Below are 25,361 nucleotides of genomic sequence, written 5' to 3'. Positions count from 1 at the left end.
TGTGTTATTCCTTCGTTAATTTTAATTATTTGTTTCTTCGGCTTTAACCAATAAAATATGTGTTTGCATTGTCACATTTAGCTTCTTTTCTAAATTGAAACTGTCTTATATATTACCATATCATGAAATTCTGACGTTAATATAAAAAGACAAATTTGGAGTCAACTCAAAAACAAGGTGATGGAAAGGACCAGAAATAAATTCTGCCAAATGCTCTGGTAACATTAGTATTATCTAACGATACATAATATTTAACTACATATCTCATATCTACACTATCTCATATCTGCACTTTCAGTTCCCATGTTTTTGTTAAAAATTTTAAATTAGTACAATTATGCAAGTATTTAATCAAATAAATTGATTTTATTATTTCTGATATATAACCAAGAGTTGAATCATATATGAATCTAAGTCAACTTACAACACAATTTTTCTGTTCTTGTTTGGTTGCTCAGTATTTAATCCATGCTACTTTATTTAAGTCTTTTTCTTTTATTTTCTTTAATTATTTTGCTCCCGTAATAAAGGGATTCAGTTATAGTTTTAACTGTAAATCCTGTTAAATTAGTCAATAAATTACTTCTTAACAAAAAAATTAGAAATATGAATATTATATTAAATTAGGATAGAGTTAATCGAAACGAGAATTTTGACACTAAAATGAATCCAGCCTTCTCATCTTCCCCAATTCAGCAATATACAGCGCTGAAACAAAAGGGGGGGGAGGAGAAGAGAAGCTTGCCGAAAACCTTACTGTAACTTCAACTCACCGTAATTTCTCCGTCTGAGCTCCGATCGTCACACCGTTTGCGGCCACGCAACTACCGCGTCGAGTTCTACATTTCTACCGGAACAATTTTATAGGTAAGTCATTAATCTCTCTCAGCCACTCTTTTTCCCCAATTTTTTGAAAATTGAATAGAGATGTTGAATTTTTTTGCTTTTTGATGTTTTAGGATCTAATTAACTTGAGGAAAATGTTCACTATTACTTATGTGAAACTTGGGTAAGGTGAGGATACCATAAATTCGATTTAAATTACTGAATTTATATTTTGGGTATTAAATTGGGTATATATGTGTTATGAATGTGTATTAGTTTGTGAATAAATCATTGGAGCTTGAAATTATGGATGTTGGAATTTTGGTGGAGGCTGGGCATTGGTATTTTGTTGAGCTTTTGGGGCTGTGTTTGTTTTAAGTGAATTGTGTTTATCGCTACATGGAAATCGGCCAAGATATGATTTAGGTTTCTTGCATTTAATATATAATATTCTATGAAAATTTAGGTTAGATGACCATAGAATAAATTGGAACGTATGTGTATATTGTGGTTTAGTATCGTGTTGTTAAATAAGGATTGACATGGTGCTGAATAGTTGATGGATTGGTAAATTGTTAATTATTGATTTGAGGATACAAGTATGTAATTTATGAGCTATGGTTTGGTTGTGGGATTTGGCATGTGTACATGTAATTGTGGTTGGTGGATTTGGCATATGTATGTGTAATTATTGTTGGTATGAAGTGTGATTCTCATGGTGGTTGTTGTGTTGAGGAAGAATGACTTTTGGAGCTAGCATGTGCAGGTTATTGTATTGGTAACATAGGAATTGTGTTGAATGAGGAAGAGGTTTTGTAGGTTTACAAAAGTTGGTTTTTGGCCGAATTTCGGCGAGTCATAACTTAGCTTTCAGACCCTCAATTCGCTCCCAACTTATTTTAGAGTAAAAATTGGGTTCGTGAAATTTATGCCATTCGAAGAATAGGAGAAAAATATTTTAAATCGAAGAAGTTATGATTGTTGGAAAATTGTACCTAAAAATGGTCTTTTACTACAATTCTGTAGCTTTGCTACTGAATCTGTTTTATTTATTGACACTTGCTAAACCAGGTCTATTTACCTCTTTTCTCATCAATATTTCTGTGTCAAAAACACTTTTTTGATTAAACTATTCCAAAGCATCAAATGGTATACAGAACAATTATCATGCAAATCATGCTACCTCTGTCAATCTCACTAACAGTTATATGTCGGAATAAATCCAATCATATTTTCATCTATAAGTCCGATTCAATCCAAACAACACACTTATACGTCGGAACAACTCCACAAATTTGCATTTATAAGTTGAAATTAGTCAAAATTAAGCCGATGTATACCAAGAACCTTTTTTTAAAAAAAATATTTTATTCTCCATACCATTAGATTAAACTTGGGGCCTTATCCTCGTTATTTAACCATTATTCTTAATCATTCTAAAATTTCTTTTACCTTACTATTCACCTGCACCAAAATTTCAAGCATGACTATCACTTTTCAATATACAACAAGTTGAGCTTGAGAGCTACTACTATTACTATCACCATTCCAAACTATGATTACAATTACTATTTCGAGCTATATTTATCATTCCGATTTATAACACCACAAAAACTCATAAGCTCAACCTGTTTAATTGAAAACTTTCACAGGTCAAGCTTTGGGGCTATGATCCGTTGGCTATAACTCGGTTCAAATAAACCTATAAATTGGAATCTACTTAAAACTAAATAAATATGTCCTACATCAGTACTACGTGGAGTACGTGTTTTGCTCTCCTAACCGACTTATCTGATAAAATAAAATAATCACGTGCCAACTCAAATCGGCACAGAAATCTCTCCACAAATCTCTCTACATAAATTCCAAACAAATCACTAAAACACAGTTATATGATCAACCATAACACTTCAAAATAGTTAAGGAAATATTGATAATCGTTTCAAATACAACTTTATAAATATAAGTGACTCACTAAATTACACATTTTTACTGACTTGAACGTTGAAATACTTTTGCATGTGCCCACCGACATCGTTCTTGAAAGAAGCCGACATATAATCCACTTAGTTTAAGAAAAAACGAGCTTAAACTTACAACTCAACCACTAAATTGGCTATCCACGCAGGAACAATGTTGTTTCCATTATTGCTATTTGCTCCATGCTATATATCCAAACAACTAGAGCTCTAGAGCTTATGTCCAGTAAAAATGTGTAAATAAATAAATATATAAGTAAAAAAAAAAAGAAACCTATGTATGTCGTTCCGTACTTTTATAATTCCTTAGCTGTAAAAGTAGAGAATAATATGGGAGGGGTTAAACGATGTCAGCACTGCAACTAACTGCCCATATTTTCTTTTCTTTTTTTTTTTTTTTTAAAGCGTCTAAGACGTATCATTTTCATATTTTCATTTTTCTCTTTTCTTTATGACACAAAATTATAATCTTTAGCGTATAATGGTAAAAGGTTGTTTTTGAATTGGGAGATACTATATACATACCTCTTAGATTCGGATCTACGTTTCAAGATTTTTGCCTTTTCCAGGCGTAAAATAAATAGATTAAAATACAACATCTGTTTCACTTGAAAATCTTAATTTTTCAAAATTCCACAAATATGCTTTTTACATTTCTTAATAAAAAAAATGAGAATGGGGTCTAAAGTCTAAACCCAAAAGAAAAAAAAAAAAACTACAAAATGTCACCCACGGGCTAGCACGGCTAGTACTAATTGCTATGCCAAGCATGCCTTTAATTTCTTTTCAACTTACCATCTATAGAAATGGAAAAAGTTTAAGGAACCAAACTAGAATGTTGTCAAATTGAAATTAATTAGATGAAAAATAATTTTTATTTTTAATTTTAAAATTTAAAAAATTAGAATAACAATTTTTTTTTTGTAATAGACCTATTTTTCAATTAGTTGGCTCTAAATTTGCTATATCCTAATTAATTTTCTAACGGAATCGTTCTAAGTATATTAAAAATATTATACACACAAAAAATCAATCACCATAAAATTATGTATAAATAAATATAATAACTAATTTTTAACATATATTTTATATTTTAATATATATTTTATAATGTAATTAATTTAATAATTGATTTTTTATGTGTACGGTTGAAAATATATATATTAGCAATATAGTTTAATTTGCTGAAGGTTGATTCACTTATTAACACAGATGGTGAAAAGACAGCAAAAGCTTCCACTGCATATGATTCCTAAAACATTTTTTGACCCTGCTGAAAAAAGTGAAAATAAATAAGTTGAAGGAAATGAGGTGGGAAAACACATAAAAGTGTGGTAATAAACATAAGAAAAAGTAAAGTAAACATTACCTGTATCAGATAAGCAGCATTCAAAGCCTTTTTTGGGTTGCATGCACATGGGAAGATAAACTGCAGTGAACACAAGATTGCAAGTTAAATGAATTTTGGTGGGTGAAAAAGCATAGCTTTACAGGCTGGCTGGGCTTACATGCCATCCCGACAAGAGCCGGAAATACTTGAAGCAGGACCAGAAGAGGGCCTCATCAAAGGCCCAACAAACCCGTTGAGTAAGTATTATACCCACTATAAAAGGCTTCACACCCTTTCTCTCACTTGAATCTTCAATCTTACCTTAACCTCACCCACCCACCCACCCACCCGGCCCCTCACCTGCCTTCAATCAGATAACATAACACCATTGAAGAATATAATTAATTAGCCATAATCAACTAACCCTCTCTTCCTTTTAGAATCTGCAATTCTTGGAATCCTATCTTGTACATCTGAATCTAAATCAGATAATAAAAATGGCCTCAACAACGGTGGTGTCAAACCCAGCACCAACAAGCACGGACCGGTCACGTGACTCAAAGAGGAAGAAGAAGAAGAAACTGCAGAAAGAATATCTTCAGAGTCACTTCAAATGGAAATCGCAAGCGCAGCAACAAATTTATTCCTCCAAGCTCCACCAGGCCTTAGCGAGAGTCAACCTCGCCTCCACCTCCGTCCCCCGCCGCGGAAAGGCCGTCCGAGAAGCCGCGGACAGAGTCCTCGCCACCACAGCTAAAGGCAAAACACGGTGGAGCCGCGCCATACTCGCCAACCGCAGGCTCAAGCTCAAGTTCTCCAAACAGCACAAGAGACAGAGAGTGGCGCAGCCTGCGCTCACCCGATCCAAGAAGCCACGTGTCAGCGTTTTACGCCTCAAAGGGAAGAAGAACTTACCGGCTGTGCAGAGGAAACTCAGGTTCTTGGCGCGACTCGTTCCCGGTTGCCGGAAAGAACCTGTGCCGGTCATTCTCGAAGAGGCCATCGATTACATACCGGCGCTTGAGATGCAAGTCAGAGCCATGGCTGCTCTTCTCAACCTTCTCTCCGGCTCCGGCTCCGGCGCCGCCGCCTCAGACTCCTCTTCCGGCGCCGGCACAAGCTCGGCGCCGCCAAGCTGATGATGACACCTTTGGGCGTGTGTGTGTGTGAATGACTGAATGCCATGCCAGGTGTCAATTTTTTCAATTATTATTATTATTGCTCACCTTTTTTTTTTCTTTTATATTATATTTATAACCATCTGTCTCTTCTTGCAAGCAAAGCATGCTCTCTGTTATGTACGTACATATATAATTCTGTTTTCCCCCTTTTTCTTTTTTCCTCTCTCTAATTTAATTATTCTGTTTCAACTTTCAAGTAAGCTCAATATCATAAGCATTCAAGTTAGCTAGCAATATGTATGTGTTCCCTTTCTATATTTTCAGGCGTGACTCTCTTTTGATTCCGGAAAAGAAAATGATTTCAGTTGAGTGACAAGTGCTTCATGCTACTTTTAAATTTTTTAAAATTATTGATTTTTGAATACAAACTTTTTACTATTAAAACGTGAACTCAGCAAAATCCTTTAAAATATACAACTTTTTTTTGGTTGGGATAATAAATGCATTGCCATATTTGTTAAAAGGTAAGGAATTTACGGTATGCACCTATGTAGTTATATTGCACTCTGCTTGGATCAGAAATTCAGAATATCATCACGAAATAAAGAATTCCGAAACTGGGTGGTGGCAGCTTTTTTCTTAATTCGCTTTATGTTAATCACTCATTATCTTAAGTCTAATAGAGTAGTATTTTTCCAACCCTAATTATTATTTGTGTTATCTTAACTGACTGTGTCCAAAGGTAGGAAACGGACAAATCAGAAAACATGATACTACTACCAGATAACCTTTTATTTTTCACATGCACATTTTCTTTGATTTTTCACAGCTACAAGTCATTGAATGACACTTAGGTCATCTTTTAACCTTTTCCCGAGTTTGAAGCCTAAATGTGTGAGAATTTATTGTGCTTCTTTGTGTACAGTGGATTAGGCTGTTATTTTGGTGGCAGTGTGTGAAAAGCAAGTAATGTGCATATGTCATTGGAATTGATCAATAGGTTTGTGAATACTTGAGTTGAGGGGGCTAACTCCACTTCAAGCTTCTTTTTCTTTTTATTTTTTATTATTATTTTTTTTCTTTTTTTCAGAAAGCGCCAAAAGCATGCTTATTCGGCACAGCACAATGGCCTAACATACCATGTGACTTGTCGCCCCCACCTTACTCAGCCCCACTGACATTTTCACATCACCTTCACCCTCCTCTCTTCTATTCCCAGCAAAGTTCCAAAACCCATGCACCCTTATATACACCATTTTGTTAAGCCATTAATTATTAAAAAATACTTACTGATTATTAAATGTAAATTAATTTCTAGTCTTCTTTCTTTATATAATAAAGAAAGCAAGGATAATTTGATCATGTAGAATCATGGTAAAATTATAGAGATTTAACAAAATTTTAAATCGGTTGATTTCTTCTTTGGGTCAGAGTGTGGAAAAAGAAGGTAATTATTCTTATTAGTACTTTAAAAGGCTTTTGCAATTTCATTTGGCACATTCATAAAAATAATAAAAATAAATAAATAAATGAGAAAGAAAACAACATAGGATTGAGAATTGGTGTGTATGTATGATATGACCCTGACTGAGATGGTGAGGTGAATGGATGACATGCTGTTCCTGATAGGGCAATGGTGTGAACTGTGAATGACTTAAATAAATGACTAATAATATTATTACAGGGTTGACACTTGTCCTTGCTATTTTCAAACTTAGGCACACGAGTGAGTGACTTAGTTTCATCGCTTTCAAGTTTCAATATAAGTGCAATCAAACACAAGGGTTGGATTGATTAATTGACCATCAAAGACAATTAATATTGAGGGCCACCGTACCCAAGCATTGAAATTTTTCCTGTTTTAATTTTGGGTTACAGTCTTTAAAGTTTATCACATGGAGGGGGGTAGCATTAGCAGCATTCTAGCATTTATTATCTCAATACCTTGCTTCCCATGTGGGTGTGACTAATGGAAGGGAAAGCCCAATTGAGGATTCTGAAAACTACCCACAAAATTCATGAGAAAACAAAGTGAATTTTTAGAGCAACTCACTATTAAAAAAAGGCACTCTACTATATAGATTGGGGTGGTACAGAGAGAAAATATAAATTCTTTTTATAGTTATTTTTTATTATTTTATTGTTATTCAAAATGTGAGTCCTACTTTTATCAATTTTTCTTTTATCATATTAAAGAAAATATCTATAAACTTACATCTGTACCTTATAATTCACCTTAAAGAAATACACATACATACAAGGTCCTTGTTGTGTGTGTCAACATCACATTCCAGCACTAACACATACATATAAGTATGATATTTTTTAACCAAGTTGGGTTGGTTCAGTGGTTAGTTAACTATTCCGTTGTACATGCAGCAATCCATTGAATAGCGACAAATTCTTAAATGGAGCTCTGATTCGCGACGAATTAGTCTTTAACTTATCGGGTTAAGAAATATCATGAAAACCAAACCAAAATCAGCATGATTTTTTTCAAAGCAAATTGGGCTAATGGCTATGGTCACTGTTTACTAGCTACTTAATATGGTGTTTGCTTAATTAAACAAAACTCGTGTCACCAACTCTCAACACAAATGTTACTGTCACTACAAAAACAGATTCATGAGAATAACTGTATGTGTGAACAAGAAAATCAGCTACTACTAAAAATTATTCCCTGTGTTCTCCTTCGTTCAAGCAATCCCCTTAATTCCCTCAAAATGTTTTCTTCTCCTAAAGATATTATTATTATTGTTATCGGTTACTTTACCTAATTAATAGTGGCCCAGTAATTGTTTCCATCAATATTCTTATGCAAGATTTGACCAAGTGATATGGTACGATAACGTATAAAAGGAAAATAGCAACAAGGGGTATATATATGTGGCAAAATAAACTTCCAAAGTTAAAGCATTTTGATTCTTTATTTTGTTAAAGACGTAAGAATTAGGAAACCTCGCTAACCAATCAGGGTTTCTAACAACTAACATTCGTAAAATATAATTTACACATAACAGCAGAAATCTCGTATTTATTTATTATATATCTGTGGTGAGTTGTTGTACTTACGCGGTTGCACTTAATCCACTTTCTTCCAAGTTCCAACTCCGATCCTCACTAACTCTTTAATTTTTGCCTTCTTTACAAGCCCCACAGAAAAAAAGATACAGATGGTGTTATCTACTATTTATATGAAATATCTTATCTTGGTGTTTATATAAATAAGGTAGAAATTTATCTGCATTTATCTTTATATAAAGTTGATATTTAAAAAGAAGACCACTTAAATAAAAATGATTAAAATATATTTTTTAATAATTAAAATTTAATATATATATATATATAATTAATTAAATCGTATTATTTTTATCAAAATTAAATTAGATAAATTAATTTAACTGAAAAATTGATAAATAAAATTTTGAACCGATCTAAATTAATATTTTTTTATAAAAATGATTACAATAACTATATTATAAAAAATAAATAAAATATTCCTATTATATATATATATATTAATTTTTAAAATTTTAAATTCTAATCTTATAACAGCATAAAAAAAAAGAAAAGAAGAGGTTTATAATTTAGGATTTTTAAAATAATAATAATAATAATAATATTTTAGTTAATTTTTATAATAGAAATATATTGTAATTATTTTTATAAAAAATATTAATTTAGACCGATTTAATATATAATTTATTGATTTTTTTGTCAAATAAATTCGTCTGATTTAATTTTGGTTAAAATAATACAGTTTAATTAATTATATGTATTGAATTTTAATTATTAAAAAATATTTAAAAAAAAAGACATTTTAAGATCTTTATTTTAAGTGACTCTTATTTAAAAATCGTTAAATAATTTATTAAATTTTATTAAATTATTATCTAACTATTGTCAACTATCCCATTTATATGAAGATAGTACATGAGTCTTCACCTGTAATAATGACTGAGATTACTATTTAAACTTTGACAATAATTAGAAGAGCAACACCACTTGTTGACGTTTTACATAAGATAATAGATTTTAAATAAGCGATTTCTATACATTTGGATATTTCTTGCTCTCTGTATGATGATTTATTTTCATCAATCAAAATAAGAAGCAAAATAGATTGATGTTAAGTATTATTAAATAATCTAATCCCATGAGAACTTTATTTATTTGAAGAAAAAAAGATTGATGCTGATCATCAAAAGTGAAATTCCAAATTAAATTAAATTTGCTGCACTAACTCTTGGAAGTATAATCATAATTAAATTGAAAGAGGGCGGCTCCACAAAGCATCAATTCAATTTGTTAGTGCTCCGCATGTGGCATACAATGGTGGCTTAAAGCAATCACCCTTATGTTACTCAAAATCACAAGCTATTTGTTTCTGCTTTATCATCACTACACTAGATATAGAAAAAAGAAAAAGAATAGAAAAATAATGAGAATACTAAATAATATGAATAATAGATATGTTAGATATTTAATTTAATAAGTATACAAATGATTATGTTAATTATTTTTAACTGGATAGTTATTTTTTTGTTTAATTTATTTATATACAATTAACAATGGCTGAATGTTCAATTCACTAATTATACATATGTTATTCCAATATTAGAGTTTAAGAGGTAAGTTAGAGATGAAGAATTTTTTTTATTTTATTAGGTCAATTTTAGAACCTATTATTTATATTATTTACAAAAATTATTATCTACTTAATAAAACCGAGAAAAGAATGTACAGAAGGAAAAAAAATATATGTTTCCTTACCAATTGAATTTAACGTTTAATTTTATAAATTTTTAGTCATCTCATTTAAAGTTATATACAAGTTATCTGTTTTTACTTTATTATCACTACACTAGATATAGGAATAAAGTATATTGAAATAGAAAATTAGAGTAGAAAAAATATATCTTTTGTTAGTTATGCTTTTATCTATAATAAAAATATAATATCCTATAATAAATATTTAGATATGTTAAATAATTTTAATTAGAGAAAAGCTCTACATTCATGTAAAAATTACATGAGTGATATTCAAGTAACTTTCACTCCACGCCCCACACCTCTATTTATTTTACACACGCATCTTATAACTTATATAACGAATCCTTATTTTGTATTATCAACGTTTCTCAACCTAAATTTTTCATACAACGTAAATTTCTTTCGCATTGTTCTTCATGCTCTTCAACCTAATTAAATTTGTTGTTATCCTCTTTAGCATTTTTTTTCTCTGCATTATGGATCTGGATTGATTCAACGCAATTATCTTCGTCGTTCATCTTCTTCTTCGTTTTCTTCTTCTTCGATCTGCACTTTTGAATTGAAACAATGAATGAATCAACTTCAAATCAGTTAAATGAGTGCGATTTTGATTATTCTTCTCAAACGCATCAATTTGATGAGGTTTGAATTATTGAATTCTGAATCGAATTTAATGGAATGAAATTTCTAATTTTATTTGAAGTGAATTGAATGGACTGAGGTGATCTACATATGAATTGAATTCAATTGAATTGATAATATATAACTGTGAGTAATTGTGAGTGTCAGTAATTGTGAGTAACTCTAAGTAAATGTGAGTAACTTTTCGGTTCGGTAAATACTAAAGAGGTGGTTCATCACTTTCATGTTTTTGGTTCGGTCCGCAGAAAGGAGTCTAACAAAAATTAGACTAATATATTCTGTTTTCTTCCCTAAGTACTATATAATTGTTTCACCGTAATTAAGATTTCCGTTCACCATAACTAAGATTTCAGTTCACCATGAGTACTGTGTTTGGTTCACCATGAGTACTGTGTTTGGTTCATTCTGCACTATTCAAAACTCTTCTTTCTCACCTTCTACTGCTTCTTCACCAGAGAAAAAAAAAAAGAGGAAAAGACAAAAAATATAGCAGCAACAACAACAAAAAAATGACGATAAGGTTTCAGGGTTTCAGGATTTTAGGGTTTAGGGTTTATGGGTTCAGGGTTCAGTGTACAGGGGTTCAGTGTGTTTCAAACTTTCGGTTTGTCCCGTGTATTAATTTCGGTTCACCGTGTTCATAGATTAGGGTTTAGAATTTAGGGGTCTAGGATTTAGGGTTCAGGATTTTAAGGGTTTAGGATTTACAGTAGGGTTCAGGGTTTAGGGTTTAGGGTTTAGGTTTTAGGGTTTTAGAGATTTAGGGTTTATGGGTTCAGGGTTCTGGCTTTAGTGTTTAGGGTTTAGGGTTTAGAGTTCAGTGTTTAGGGGTTCATAATTTTTTGGTAAATAGGAGAGCGATTTGGATTACTCTTTTGAAACGAATCAAACTGATAAAGTTTGGATTATTCAATTTTGAATCGAATTGAATGGAATACAATTGCTAATTTGAATTGAATTAAATGGACGGAAGTGTACTGAATTGAATTGAATTGATAATATGTAAATTGTAGGCAGAGTTATTTGAATTTGATTTTATATAATGGATTGTGTTTCGTTCCCTCAGTACTATACAATTGTATTGTTTTCGGTTCACTATGAGTACTATGTTCGGTTCACCATGAGTACTGTATTTGGTTCACCATGAGTACTGTGTTCGGTTCATTCTGCAGAAAGCTGTTTGAATTTGATTTTATATAATGGATTATGTTTCGTTCATTTAATACTATACAATTGTATTGTTTTCGGTTCACCATAACTAAGATTTCGGTTCACCGTGAGTACTGTGTTTGGTTCATTATGCACTATTCAAAACTCTTCTTCCTCATCTTCTACTGCTTCTTCACCAGAGAGAGAAGGAGGAAAAGACAAAAAAATACAGCAGTAACAACAACAAAAGAATGACGATAAGGAGAAAATACGTGAAGAAGAAGGAATGCGAAAAAGGAGAAGGAGGAACGCGAAGAAGAAAAAGACGCTCCGTGTGTAAACGAGCGCGAGAAGAAGAAGAAGAAGAAGAAGAAGAAGAAGAAGAAGAAGAAGAAGAAGAAGAAGAAGAAGAAGAAGAAGAAGAAGAAGAAGAAGAAGAAGAAAAAGAAGCGTGTGGAAGAAGAAGCGTTGGACGATTTCGTGTATATTGAACACATATATTTCACGTTTCATTTAATGATATTAAATTTTTTTAGTGTTGGACCAACTTAATTACATGATTACATAGATGTGTAGCGTTTCTATTTTAATTAATACTAATTAATCCTAATATATAATCTAGTGTTAAATCACAGGATGTGTGGGTAAGACTTGCTCGTAGATAATGTCATGATGCAGAAGAGACTATTAGAAGTGGAAAGAATCTTCATACTAAGGAAGTGATTGAAAATTCTAAGGTCTTTGAGTAAGAATACTTGAGTGAAAAGACCTTTTTAAAGGTCATTACGAATTTTGTATCATTACCCTTTACCCGTCGATAAAAGTCACTGATATAAATGAGAAAATAATATGCTATCACATTATCTCCATTGTAAATAAATATTGAAACATCATATAGGTGAAAGTCATAACTAACAATGTAGTCTCTTGTAACATGATGATACCAAACATTAAGAGTTTGTTTAAAGTTATATAGACAAATCGAGAAAGAGAAGATAAAAAAATTTACCATGTATTATTAATTAATTGAACTTAAAGTTAAATTTGATAAATTGTCAGCCATATTATTTGAATGTGCAGCTATCACTCATATTATTTTTATTTACAGGGAACATAGAGGTTCTCCAATTGTCTAACAATTAATTTACACAAGTAACAAAACCAAAAAATTCTCCAATTCCTTGATATAGCTTTTTTTATTATTTTTATTTACAGGGAACATAGAGATTATTACATGGTTAAAATTAAAACTGAAATTATTTTTATGTGATATTAATAGTTAACAATTATTAAATAATAATATATTTAAATTTGTTAAATTATTTAATAATTTTCAATTATCAAAATGTAAAGTTAATTACATACACTATAAAAAATAAGGGGTTTAGCCACGGAAAAATCTGTGGCTAAACTCCAATAAAACTATGACAATTATGCTTTTGCAACAAATGAACATCCGTGGCTAAAGAGAGAGACGCGTTTTTAGTTGGCCACGCTTTTTACTCCAATAGCCACGGTTTTAATACCCGTGGAGACATTTTGTTAGCCACAACTTTGGCACGTTTAGTCACACTCTTTTCCGTGGAAAAATAAAAGAATGCATAACGAAATAATTATTTCTGCCACACTTTACCCGTGACAAAATTGACCAGGCCGGTCTTTTTGGCCATACTTTTTTCCGTGGCTAATGATAAAAGTTAAATTAAAAAAAATCATAATAAAAATGTTCCTTAATATAAAATTATATTATATAATATTAAAAAAATAATCACACTCCTATACGTATTATCCATAGTATAAAAATATAAAATTAACAAATACTTAATATTGAAAAACAAATATCCTAAATTAAATGGATTTAATGTTAAAAAAATATCCAAATAAAAATATTACAAAATAAATATCAAACTTTGCGAAAATGATATGCATTTCTTATTACACAGACGATCCACATGCAAAAATATTTCCAGGTAAATAGCAAAAAAAATACATCACTTCAGCCACTGAATTATACCCCTTGTTGATACTTCAGTTATTTTGTGTACTCCAATAAAATCTGCTAAGCAAGATAGAGATCAGGAATTAAACTAATGTATTGATAGTTGATACATACAAGGAATATTGGAAAAAATAGTTATTAAGCATACTTTCAAAAGAGTTGCTCAAATCTATCGTTTTTAGTCATGCCTCAGACAACACACTCATCTCCACCAACAACAAGATAAGAAGAGAAAATTTAGATCGACCCAAGACTTGTATTATAGTATTTTAGAGAGGCAAAATTTAGAGAGACAAAATTCAGAGCACTACCTCCAGAGAGAATGACGGTGAAGGAGGTGCAATGGAACAACTTAGGGTTCCTTTAAGTCTTTTTGGTGATTCGGATTTGCCGGTAAAATCATATTCTGTCGATTTTGCTTGTTTCTTTGGTGACTCGGACTGACCATACTCGAACGTCCCTTCTCTTCCACAGAAATATCCACCTAGAATCTAAACAGAAACTGATTGAACGAAATAGATTTATTTCGAAGGTTAGCTAGCGGAGGAGCTAAGAAATTACGATTTGGAGAAACCGAAAAAGAGAACGTTATCAGTAAAAGAGGTTGGCTGTTTATTATCAAACTCAAGTAACAAATAGAGATTCGGGGAATAGTGAGAGGAAGTTATTCTTAAAACTGCGTAAGTAGGCCATTAGATAAAGATTGCACTGCTAAAAATTTCATTCATCTTATTATAAATGTTAATTTGAATTTTGTTTAGTGAATTAAGTATAACTCTTTAACTTAGAATAAAATTCAATTTTAATAAAAAATATCAAATTGTAAAATTTACAACCTTAAATTATATTTTAAAAATTTCACATACTTATTAAAATTTTGACTCGTTGAATTTAAACAAAAAATTGACATCAGTAAAAATTAAAATAGATAAACTTAAAGTTCAAGAATTTGATACTTTGGATTGAAAAAGAATAAAAGTTTTGTACATATTTAAAAAATAACTTCTATAAAATTAATTTTAATTTATTTTTTCATTAAATTAATAAATATAGGTGTAAAACTAATATTTTGAATTTTAAAAATTAGGATTCTCTTCATTAATGTTGTCATAAATTAACAGTGAGTAATTAATAATGAGTAATTAAATTAGTTATTATTTCAATCAATCATAGTTAGTATTTTTTATTTTATAAAATTAGTTAGAAATATTTTATCAAATATAAATATGTACTCTTTTTGTATTTTTTTGGTACTTTTTTTTTATAATTTTAACATTCATTTTCAATTGAATCATTTTATTTCATTACTAAAGTCTCTAAATTTATGCATACTATAAAATTGGGCACCGATACTATAAAATTAGATACCGAAACTGCATTTGATTAAGAAGAACACAGACAAAAAAATGTAACAACTAAAAATTTTAAACAGTAAAATTGTATGTATATAATTTAATCTCTTTAGTTACATTACAATCTGATTTTTATACAAATAATGAATAACATAACCACGTTAAAAAACTACTATTAAATAAAAAAATTAACCAAATCAGCGCATAACCAGTACTAGATAAAAAAACTCATAATTTAAAAATATGGCAGAGTTTAAGAATTATACGAAGAGAGAAAATTGCACATCATCAACAATATTTAAAATTAAATCATTAACATATTTTATTAATTTGTCGTGGCACCACTTAAAAGGAGGGAGAAGAAATTAACAATTAAGAAATTGAAAAAACTTGTTGATAAATCAAATTTACCTTAGGTTAGAGTTTAAATTTGAAAAAAGTATAAGCCGTATAAAAATATTTTGAGAAACATGGAAGAAAACACTAAATTAAGTACAAGAGGTGAAAATTGTTTAATTTTGTCCATTTTTAAGAATGACAACGCAATCCCTCAAAATAAAATCGATCCTTCGGTCTCTGTTTCCTGATTTCGTAACACAACGCGGTCCCTATAAGTATTTTCCGTCAACTCTAAACGGAAAATGCTGACGTGTCAGGTTTAGAAATGGACAAGGTCTAATTGTCTCTAAATTCAAATTGATTAGGGATTTATTTGTCTTTATAATTTTTTAAACAATATTTTTTAGATTATTTTTTATTTATTATATTATTTTTTTTCCAATAAATTATTAAATATATGGTATAATAAGTACAAACTATAATAAATTATTCAAATTTAAAAATATCATTTATTATGAAACTAAATAAATCATTCTCAAATATAATTTTTAAATACATAAATAATAAACATTAAAATTCAGTTAATACATTAATAATAATAACCCTATGATATACTATTAGTATTATAATCTAGACAATTTTTCACAATAAAGTAAAAACTAATAAACACATTACTTGATATATAGTAAAATATTTTTGAGTAATAACAAATTTATTTTTTTATCTCTTTAAACTAAATTAATAATTCTATTTGATATCTTTATACTAAAATACACTATGAGTAAACTACTAAATACTAATACTAAATGAAATAATTAAAATATAATTAATATATGATGGAGACCATTTATAAACTCAATAAATTTAAAGTATCAATAATATTATTAATCTATTAATAATACATATGATGATAAGATTATAGATTGATAAAGATTTATCAATATAAGAATAATATAGATTAATTAAAATTTTAATTATATTAAAATTCAATTAAAGAGATAAAAAATAGAATTATTTCAATTAGTATTTAATTATTTCATTAAAGGTTATATATTTTAATTATTTTATTTAGATTATTACGTCGATATGTTAATAAAATAAAAAAAATATTATATAATCAATAAAATTTATTTTTTATTAATATTTGACCAATTTTAAATTATAAACTAAAAATTTAAATAATATAAAAATAAAATATTAATTAATATTGATAAAAAAATATCCTTAATATTTCTGAAAAAATAAACCATGACTACAAGTTTCTTCCCTAGATAATTAATAAAAAAAATCTTAAATACCTTTTTCATCCAAATACTAATTAACACCAAGACGAAAAGAGTCTGAATTATTGTCAAATATTACCTATAATAAGCTCCAACCACATCCCAGGAAAAGCATTATTGGACAAAAACTCCATATCTCAGTGGCCTCACAAAAACAATTAATTAATTAATACGGTACTATATATTTATATATATGTGCTAATGAACGGCATAAAATCATTATTGACATGTGGCATGTTAGGCCTCACCCCAACACCATGAACCATATTGTTACCCACCACTTCTCTAATGTAAATTGTTGCCATATGCCCTGCACCATATATATGCATGTGAGTACAACAAAAGCTATAGGGAAAAAGAAAAGGACAAGCATTATTATTTGAACAAATAAATTCAAATTAAATTGTGAATAGTTCATTTATTAAAAGCTTTTCCTAAACCACATGGAGGGGCCATGGCCTTGTCCATTAAACTCCAAGAAAATACAATAAAGTGGGGAAAAAAAAGAGAAAAAGAAAAAGTTAGTGTATTGATGGCATACCCGTATATGGTTATTACCACACTCTGGAGATTTGTGAGATTAGGAAAAGTTCGTTTTCAAGCAGAATCCATAGACCATAATACAGAAACACACACATATATCGGTTGGTTTCGTCTTTTCCCTTGGCGACAATTTTTACAAATTTGGACTATATAGTAGGAAAAATAAGGGGGGATGGATGGGGTTTAATTAATTAAGTGTAATCTTTTAGGGTAATAATATACATTATTATTATTATTTTCGGTTATAACTAACAATGACATGGCACAAGTTAGATAGATGACATGATATATATGCGCAGTTTTCACTTGTATTATTTCATATGAAAATTGGTTATCTACTTAAAATAAGAAATTATATTCGTCCCTAGCCTATATTACAAGTTAGTAGTTAGTGTTAATAGTCAAATCCGTTTTTAAAAGAATTTGAATCCTCTAAGTTTAAATTTTACTTTAAAGAATAAAGTGTAATCTTTTATTATTGAATAGTTTCTTTTTCATATTTATTTTTGGTTCCACCTATAAAATCAATAGTAAAAAATCACATTTTACTCTCTAAAGTAAAATTCAAACTTTAGAGAATTCAAATCCAAACTTAAAAATCAAAATTAGGAATGAAGGTTCTTACATTGGTAGGCTGATTTAAGTTAGTTTAACAAATTTAACCAACATTACATTGGATACTATTAAGAGTGTGCTAAGTGTTAACCATGTCAGTTATTAAGATGACAAAATAATTAATGTGATTAATTAAGTTGTCTGGAAACTATTTTAATTAATTTAATTATTCAAGAAAAAAATAGAGATCAAAGTATTTTTAAAAAGGATTTGAATCCTCTGAAGTTTGAATTTTACTTTAGAGAATAAAGTGTGATCTTTTACCATTGATTTCATAAGTGAGACCAAGAATAAATATAAAAGAAAGAAACTATTCAATGATAGAAGATTACACTTTACTCTCTAAAGTGAAATTCAAACTTTAGAAAATCCAAATCCTTTAAGTTTATGCTTTTACTTTAATAACAAAACTAATTCGATTATTCGACTCTCTGATCTTCGTTTTCAGAGAGTTAAATTTTTTTTTTTCAAAAATACATTTACTTTCACACATTCCAACGACTTTCTGTGGCTTGTTTAAGTTCATTTTTTAAGTAGAGTGCCTTCCATTTCTTTATGTTTTTTTATATTTTTGCAATTTATATTTTCGGTAAACTTTAATTTCATTCTTTTTCTTGTCAAGTTTGATTTTTGTCAAACCTAAGTTCTTCGAAATTTTGTAAATACTTAGCATTTGCATTAAACACTTTGGTGTTCTGAGATGTGTTAGATTTATATATTCATATTATTTACGTGTTACTGTTGCAGATTATTTACTTCATGTTTATGATTATGTCAAGTATTATATTCTTTTATTATCTTCTTTTTCATTGTCAAGTAAGAAATTTTGGCGCACTTTAAAATTGATACTCGCAAAAAGAAGTTGATTATGCTCCCAAATAATGGATCTTAAACCATGATTTTTCCTTTGATCATATGTCAAATAACTATTTTTGACGTCAAAACATAATCAAGGTAGTAAACTTGGAATACAGGGTCAATAAAGATAATTTACCCAAATGTTAGAATATAATTTAAATAGCAGTATTGAAAACCAACACTTTTCAACTAACAGAATAATATATTGATCATTAAGAAGAAACATGCATCTAAAACTAAATGTTAACGTCACCAAAAAAAAAAAAAAACTAAATGTTAACAATATTCAAAATTCAACTAAAAAAATTTAAAAGTGAAATAGAGTAAAACCAATTTAGGATATAATATAAAATTTAGAGTATAAAATTTCATATTTGGAATTCAGGATTTAATATTCAAAATTTAAGGTGACCAACGATAGGTGATCATAGTCATAGATGGTGATCAACAATAATGGTGACCGACAAGTAATTTTAGGTAGTCCATGGTAGTGAATGAAATTATAGTGTCAAGGAATTAGAAGAAGGAAAAATAAAGTAAAAGAATAATAATAATGGCTAAATTGTTGTTCGAGTGGTGTTGATTCTCTATATTTTTTGTAATTTAATTAATTGTATTATTATTCAATATAATTAATTATCTTAAAACGATTTTTTTGTAGAAGTTGTTTAATTTGATAGGGTCTGACAATCTACAAAGATACTCTAATAAATTCAATGCTAGATTTTGGCACATTACTGCAAATTGATATTGGATTAGATAGCCATGTCTCAAGAACTAAAGTAGAGGAGATCATCTACAAATTAGACTTTAACTCTTGATGCATTATTGATGTTGAAAAGTTTTCGAGAGGGATTTAATGCCTTTGGAACAAAAAGAATTAACATATTGAACCTGTTAGTGCCTAAGGTAGTTTATTCACCTGAAAATTAAGGATAGTGAAAATTTGGTGCCTTTGAAACAAAAAGAATTGACATATTGAACCTGTTAGTGTTTAGAGGTAGTTTATTCACCTAAAAATTAAGGATAGTGAAAATTTGGTGCCTTTGGAACAAAAAAAAATTGACATATTCAACCTGTTAGTACCTAAAGGTAGTTTATTCACATGAAGATTAAGGATAGTGAAAATCGGATCTGACATTACACGTGTATTTATGGCAACCCCCAACCTAAAACATGCAGTGCCTTGTAAAGTGAGCTGAAAAATATTTCAGCAACTACTCAAGGGCCTTGATGTCTTGGCAGAGATTTAAATTCCATCATTTCTCTTAAAGAAGCTAAGGATAGTTTTAATTTATCCAAGAGTAAAGTACCATTTCTACTCACGGAAGTTGAAAACGCTGACAAATTTACCTACGAAAGAAAGAAACTACCAAATGTAACCATCAATCGTGACATCTGTGGGACGAAACTAACCAAGCCTTGTTCCGGCGTTGACTCCGTTAATAACGCTATCTACGTGGCTATTCACGGCGTGACATGGCTTGGGGAGCTTCACACGTGGATTTTACAATTATAATTATATAAAAATATAAATGGATTTCAAAATTTTAATTTTTAAAAAAAAAGGAAAGTAGAATTGAAGAGTTATCAAAGGTACAACTCTTCGCGCGTTTCACAGAACAGAGGGTAGAGTCCTAAGAAGAAACTGTTCATCTTCTCCATTCACAGAAAATCTCCGGTGCCGACGATAATCTTCGTGTTGAAGAGAAGGTGGTTGTTGTTGTGGATCGTGTTAGCTTCTGGAGTTCGGTGATGTCATCCATAGGTAAGTACTAACCTTTGAAATTTCTGTAATGTTTTCCTGGATTTTCGGTGCATGGTTGTGAATTTATGATTTTTTATTAGGGTGTCTTTGTAGTGGGTATGATGTGGTTGTGAATTGGTTATGTTTTCTGTATATGTGTATTTGCAGATGGCAACTATCCACATTACGTTAGTTATTAGTCACAGAGGAAAATTTGTCAAGGGTGATGATGGAAAACTGGCATATGTTGGAGGTGAGAAAACAGAAATTGAAAGAGTGAATGTGGATACTCTTAATAAGTTCTTCATGAATGACTTAGTAAAGGACATAGGGTACAATGATGTGAGCGAGATTTACTGGCTTGAACCTGGGAAGGAGTTGGACGGTGGGTTGAGGTTGCTTAGACTAGACATGGATGTGGTGACTATGTACGAAGCAGCCATTGCTAATGGGAGGAGAGTTGAAGTGTTCACTGATCATCCAATTGACCTTCCTGAGTTTGTAGAAGAAAACAATGAGCCTGAACCAGAGGTTGAGATATTAAATGTTAATAGGACCCCAATCAAGCACAGAACCAAGATTTGTGTTAAGAGGACCCCAACCCCAAAGAAGAAGAGAAATAGAGTGGTGAAATTGAGTAAGAATGTAGGAGGTGTGCATGGACCGAATGCTGAAATAGAGGATGATCCGATAGATCAAGATTTCCATCATACCACAACAAACACACAACAACCAGATTTAAGCCATGATCAACCAAATATACCCACCCATTCACCTAAGGTAACATTTGATGAGGCACCAAGAATCGTTCGGCTCTCAGATGCACCCAATGAAACCAACTTACCGCCGTCTCAGCAGGTGGTGAGGACTCCTCCATAGCCTGAACAACCAAATGTATCAGCTGCAAGTGAAGAAACTGGACACCAAATTTCAGTATCGGCGGAATCAGTGGCTCCAACTGTTGATCAAGGGCCTACTGAATCTGTTGAGGTTTTCACACAGTACATTCCACAGCCTTGTCAAGAACAAGAGTTTCAGGAGCAGAGCATTCAAAATGAAAAGGGAACAGTCGGTAGTGGTAGTCAACCTAGCAGTTCACAGCCCGGAGTAGATATAAATCCAGATGTGGGTGGTGGTAGTCAAAAGAAGAGGAAGAAAAGATCAACAGTTAGGCCTCCACCTTCAGGGCAAACATTCATACCTAATCAGGATCCAACCAAGCATCCTTCATTTTTTATACCTGTGGAGGGTGAACTTATGTCAGAGGCAAGTGCATGGATGCATTGTTACGAGTCAGAGGTGCTAGATTCTATTGCAAGTGATGATGAAGACAGTCAACATGCAGCATTTCCTCAAGCGAATCCAGATGCTCCAGTAAGGGAAGTAAGGTTGGAGGTTGGCATGGAGTTTGAAAATCTGGACCATTTCAAGAAGGCAGTTAGGAAGTTTAACATCAACTTAGGCCGAAGCATATTCTTTCCAAGAGTGGATTCAACTAGGTGCAAGGCCATATGCTATGATGAGAGTTGTCCGTGTCAGATATACTGTGCAAAACGGTCATTTCCATTAAGCTTTCAGGTGAAAACATTTGTGAATGAGCATACCTGCAGTAGAGTTAATAAGAATAAATCTGCAGATGGTAAATGGGTTGTAGAGGAGCTTGAGGACAAGATCTGTGATCATCCAGACATGACTCAAAGGCAGGCACAATATTTTTTCAAGAAGGAGTATGACGTGATTGTGAATGAAAGGAAGATATACAGGGCCATGGTGAAGGCCAAAGAACGAATAGAGGGCTCAGAAATAGCTCAGTATGCAGTTCTTGGGGACTATGCTAATGAAATTATGAAGACCAACCCTGGCTCCACTGTGAGGATTAGTACTGATTTTGTTGAAGGGACTGGGCATAAGTTCAAAAGGATATATATATGCTTGGAAGGGTGTAAAAAGGGTTTTTCGAGTGGCTGCAGGCCCTTTATAGGGTTAGATGGAACTTTTCTAAAGGGATACTACCCTGGCCAATTGTTGACTACAATTGGCCACGATGCCAATAACCACATATACCCTATATCGTATGCTGTTGTGGAGTGTGAATGCAAGGATAGCTGGAAGTGGTTTCTCGAACTCCTACAAGAAGACTTAGGTGACGCTACAATCAATGGAATCAACTTCATGTCAGACATGCAGAAGGTAAGGGCTGAATTCGTGTGCTATGTGTATGTGTTCACTTTTAGTTTCTTACAATGTATCATGCATACCTCTTGCTGTCATAGTTACTAACCTTCATATGGTATATTGATATAATTGTGCTGCTTTTCTCATCTAGGGCCTCATCCCTGCTATGCGTGAAGTGAATCCAGGAGCACATCACAGATTTTGTGCTATGCACATATGGCAGAACTTTAGAAAATAGTGGGGGGATACAGAATTGAAAATTGCTATGTGGAGATGTGCCAAGGCCACAACCTCCCAAGAGTTCAATGCTGTACTAGATAGGATCAAACGTGTTAATCCCCATGCTTGGGATTATCTAAACAGGATCCCTCCAAGTCAATGGAGTAGGAGTGGTTTCAGTGAATACCCAAAGTCTGACAACTACACGAACAACAATTGTGAATCATTCAACTCTAGGATAAAGAAAATGAGAGGGAAGCCTATTATAACTATGCTGGAAGAGGTGAGGTGTTATATGATAAGCATAATTGCAAGAAACAAGAAGGCGTTGGTGGGATATAATGGAGTAATCACTCCTGTGCAGCAGAGTAGGCTGGAAAAAGAGAAAAGGGAGAGCAACAAGTGGCGGCCTTTTTCCACCGGAGATGATCCTGGTAATGTGTATGAAGTACAATGCCTGCCACATAAGATTATGGTGGATATAGGAAAGAGGACTTGTTCCTGCAAGTTTTGGCAACTGACTGGTTTGCCGTGCAGGCATGCATGTGCTGCCCTTGGATACCAAAATAGGAGGCCAGAGGAACATGCTCACAACTGGCTCTCTATGGGGGCATATAATAGCACATACGAGTTCGTCATCCAGCCGGTTCCTAGTCAAGAATATTGGCAGCATGTTGATCTACCTCCAATATTGCCCCCAGTATACAAGAAGCAGATTGGGAGGCCAAAATTGAAAAGAGACAAAAAAAACGACGCCCCAAAAGATCCCACCCCAGATCCTCATAGGGCCCCAAGAAAGTATGGCCCCATCACCTGCAAGTACTGCCTGAAGGTAAACCTTATTTCATTTGGTTTCATTAATTGTGCTTTCAATGCTCCATGTTTATTTCATGTTAAATGTATTGCAGACTGGACACAACAGTCGTAGCTGTTCCAAGAAGAAGGAGGCAATGGCTAGGAGTGGTGGGGGACAAACTTCAACTCCAACACTCAGCTGCTGAAGATAATGAGGAGGATGCGGCAAGAATGGAGGAGATGTTTTGGGAGGAAACTCTGGAAGCTGTTGAAGCTGCTGAAGCAGCAGCATCTCAGCCACCACCTGTAAGTGTACTAATTAAGTTACAAAAACTCTTTACAACTGCTGTTTTATCAACCCACTCATATGTGTCTACTCTTATAGGAAACCAACCCAGCTCTTCAACCAGTTCCTAATCCAATGAGGTCTCCTTCAACCAGGCCACCAACTGCAAACAAGCCACCAAAGAAGAAGAAGAATCTACGAAGACCACCACCAACTACTCAGCAACCACAGTCTGCTCCAACAACAACAACTACTAGTAGTGCATCACCCCTGCCATCTGATGTGCCACCCACTGTGACACCTCAAACCATGCTAGCTGCCTCCCAGGGCACTACTTCCAGGTTCATGGAATTCATGCCAGCTCCCACAATGAGAGGATCAACTTCAAGTAGGTGGCCGCAGCCTGCCTTCCTTCCACCTCGAATTTTGAGGTCCACCACTGCACACTTGAAGGAAGGGTCAAGCGGAAGCAGCAACTCCACACCAAATCCTTGAAGGAAGATTATGTTCTTTTTTGTACTATCCATGGCAGTTTATTTTACTTTTGATGGATGTGTCAAATACTTTAGCTTCAATTGCTTATGTTTTGATTTTCGGTATGGGTGCATACTCGTTGTTGATAGCTCATACCTATAACTTGAACAATTAAGTAACTCAATTTCTACATACTTATCAGGTTATTTTGCTTGTATTTCGTGTTATTTTCGAGCAGAGAGTAAACAACGATTGCAATTAGTAATAGATAACATCTGCAAGTTACATATCTGATATCACTCTGGTTGACATTTTCTGAATTCCAACTGTCTACAAATGACATATTCAGAATCGAACATGGGTATTTTTGTCCTTAAATAACACTAACAACTACATAGGCTCAAAACCTCCTGAGAATCAGATACAAAGTATAGACAATGTTACACACCACCACCATTGACATAATCACAACCCAAACCCTAAGTTTACTAACTTCAGCTTCAAACCTCCCTAACATCATCAGCATCTTCACTTCAGCCTCAGCCTCATTAACGTTTTCCTGCACATTTCTTTTTGATAGTCCTCGTCTCAGACCCTCCCACTTCCCTTCAATTTCGTCTACCCATTCAAAGAAGTTGCAGTCCGAGTTCTATCCATGGCAAAAAAACTAAAATCAGACTCACATTCAACTCACATAGAACAGGGTGTACAACGGGTTACCTTCCAATTGGGACAACGGACGAACCACCTCCCAGGATTCATCGCCGTTCCTGACTGTAACAGCGTCACCCCCAACCCACAGTAACATCTGCCATTGAACTTCCTATCATGCACCCTCTTCGAAATTGAGCTTGCAG

At 32.1% G+C, this 25,361-nt stretch overlaps 1 protein-coding gene and 1 long non-coding RNA gene across 2 annotated transcripts; both read left to right on the top strand.

Moving 5' to 3' along the window:
* Nucleotides 1–4,276: 4,276 nt before the first annotated feature.
* On the top strand, nucleotides 4,277–5,549 carry LOC112703148 (transcription factor bHLH148). Its single transcript, XM_025754481.3, has one exon. The coding sequence runs from the start codon at nucleotides 4,632–4,634 to the stop codon at nucleotides 5,271–5,273; it is 642 nt and encodes a 213-aa protein (XP_025610266.1). The 5' UTR covers nucleotides 4,277–4,631; the 3' UTR covers nucleotides 5,274–5,549.
* Nucleotides 5,550–6,141: 592 nt separating this feature from the next.
* On the top strand, nucleotides 6,142–6,661 carry LOC140174815 (uncharacterized). Its single transcript, XR_011864668.1, has 2 exons — nucleotides 6,142–6,255; nucleotides 6,346–6,661. It is a non-coding gene; the product is annotated as an uncharacterized lncRNA (long non-coding RNA).
* The last annotated feature ends 18,700 nt before the right edge of the window (nucleotides 6,662–25,361 follow it).

Source organism: Arachis hypogaea, chromosome 1 (genome assembly GCF_003086295.3).
Source record: "Arachis hypogaea cultivar Tifrunner chromosome 1, arahy.Tifrunner.gnm2.J5K5, whole genome shotgun sequence".
NCBI lineage: Eukaryota > Viridiplantae > Streptophyta > Magnoliopsida > Fabales > Fabaceae > Arachis > Arachis hypogaea.
This window is presented reverse-complemented; position numbering and strand designations above follow the sequence as displayed.

What these genes read in the sequence shown, in the direction of transcription:
- LOC112703148 (XM_025754481.3), top strand. Translation starts at nt 4,632, where the DNA reads ATGGCCTCAACAACGGTGGTGTCAAACCCAGCACCAACAAGCACGGAC.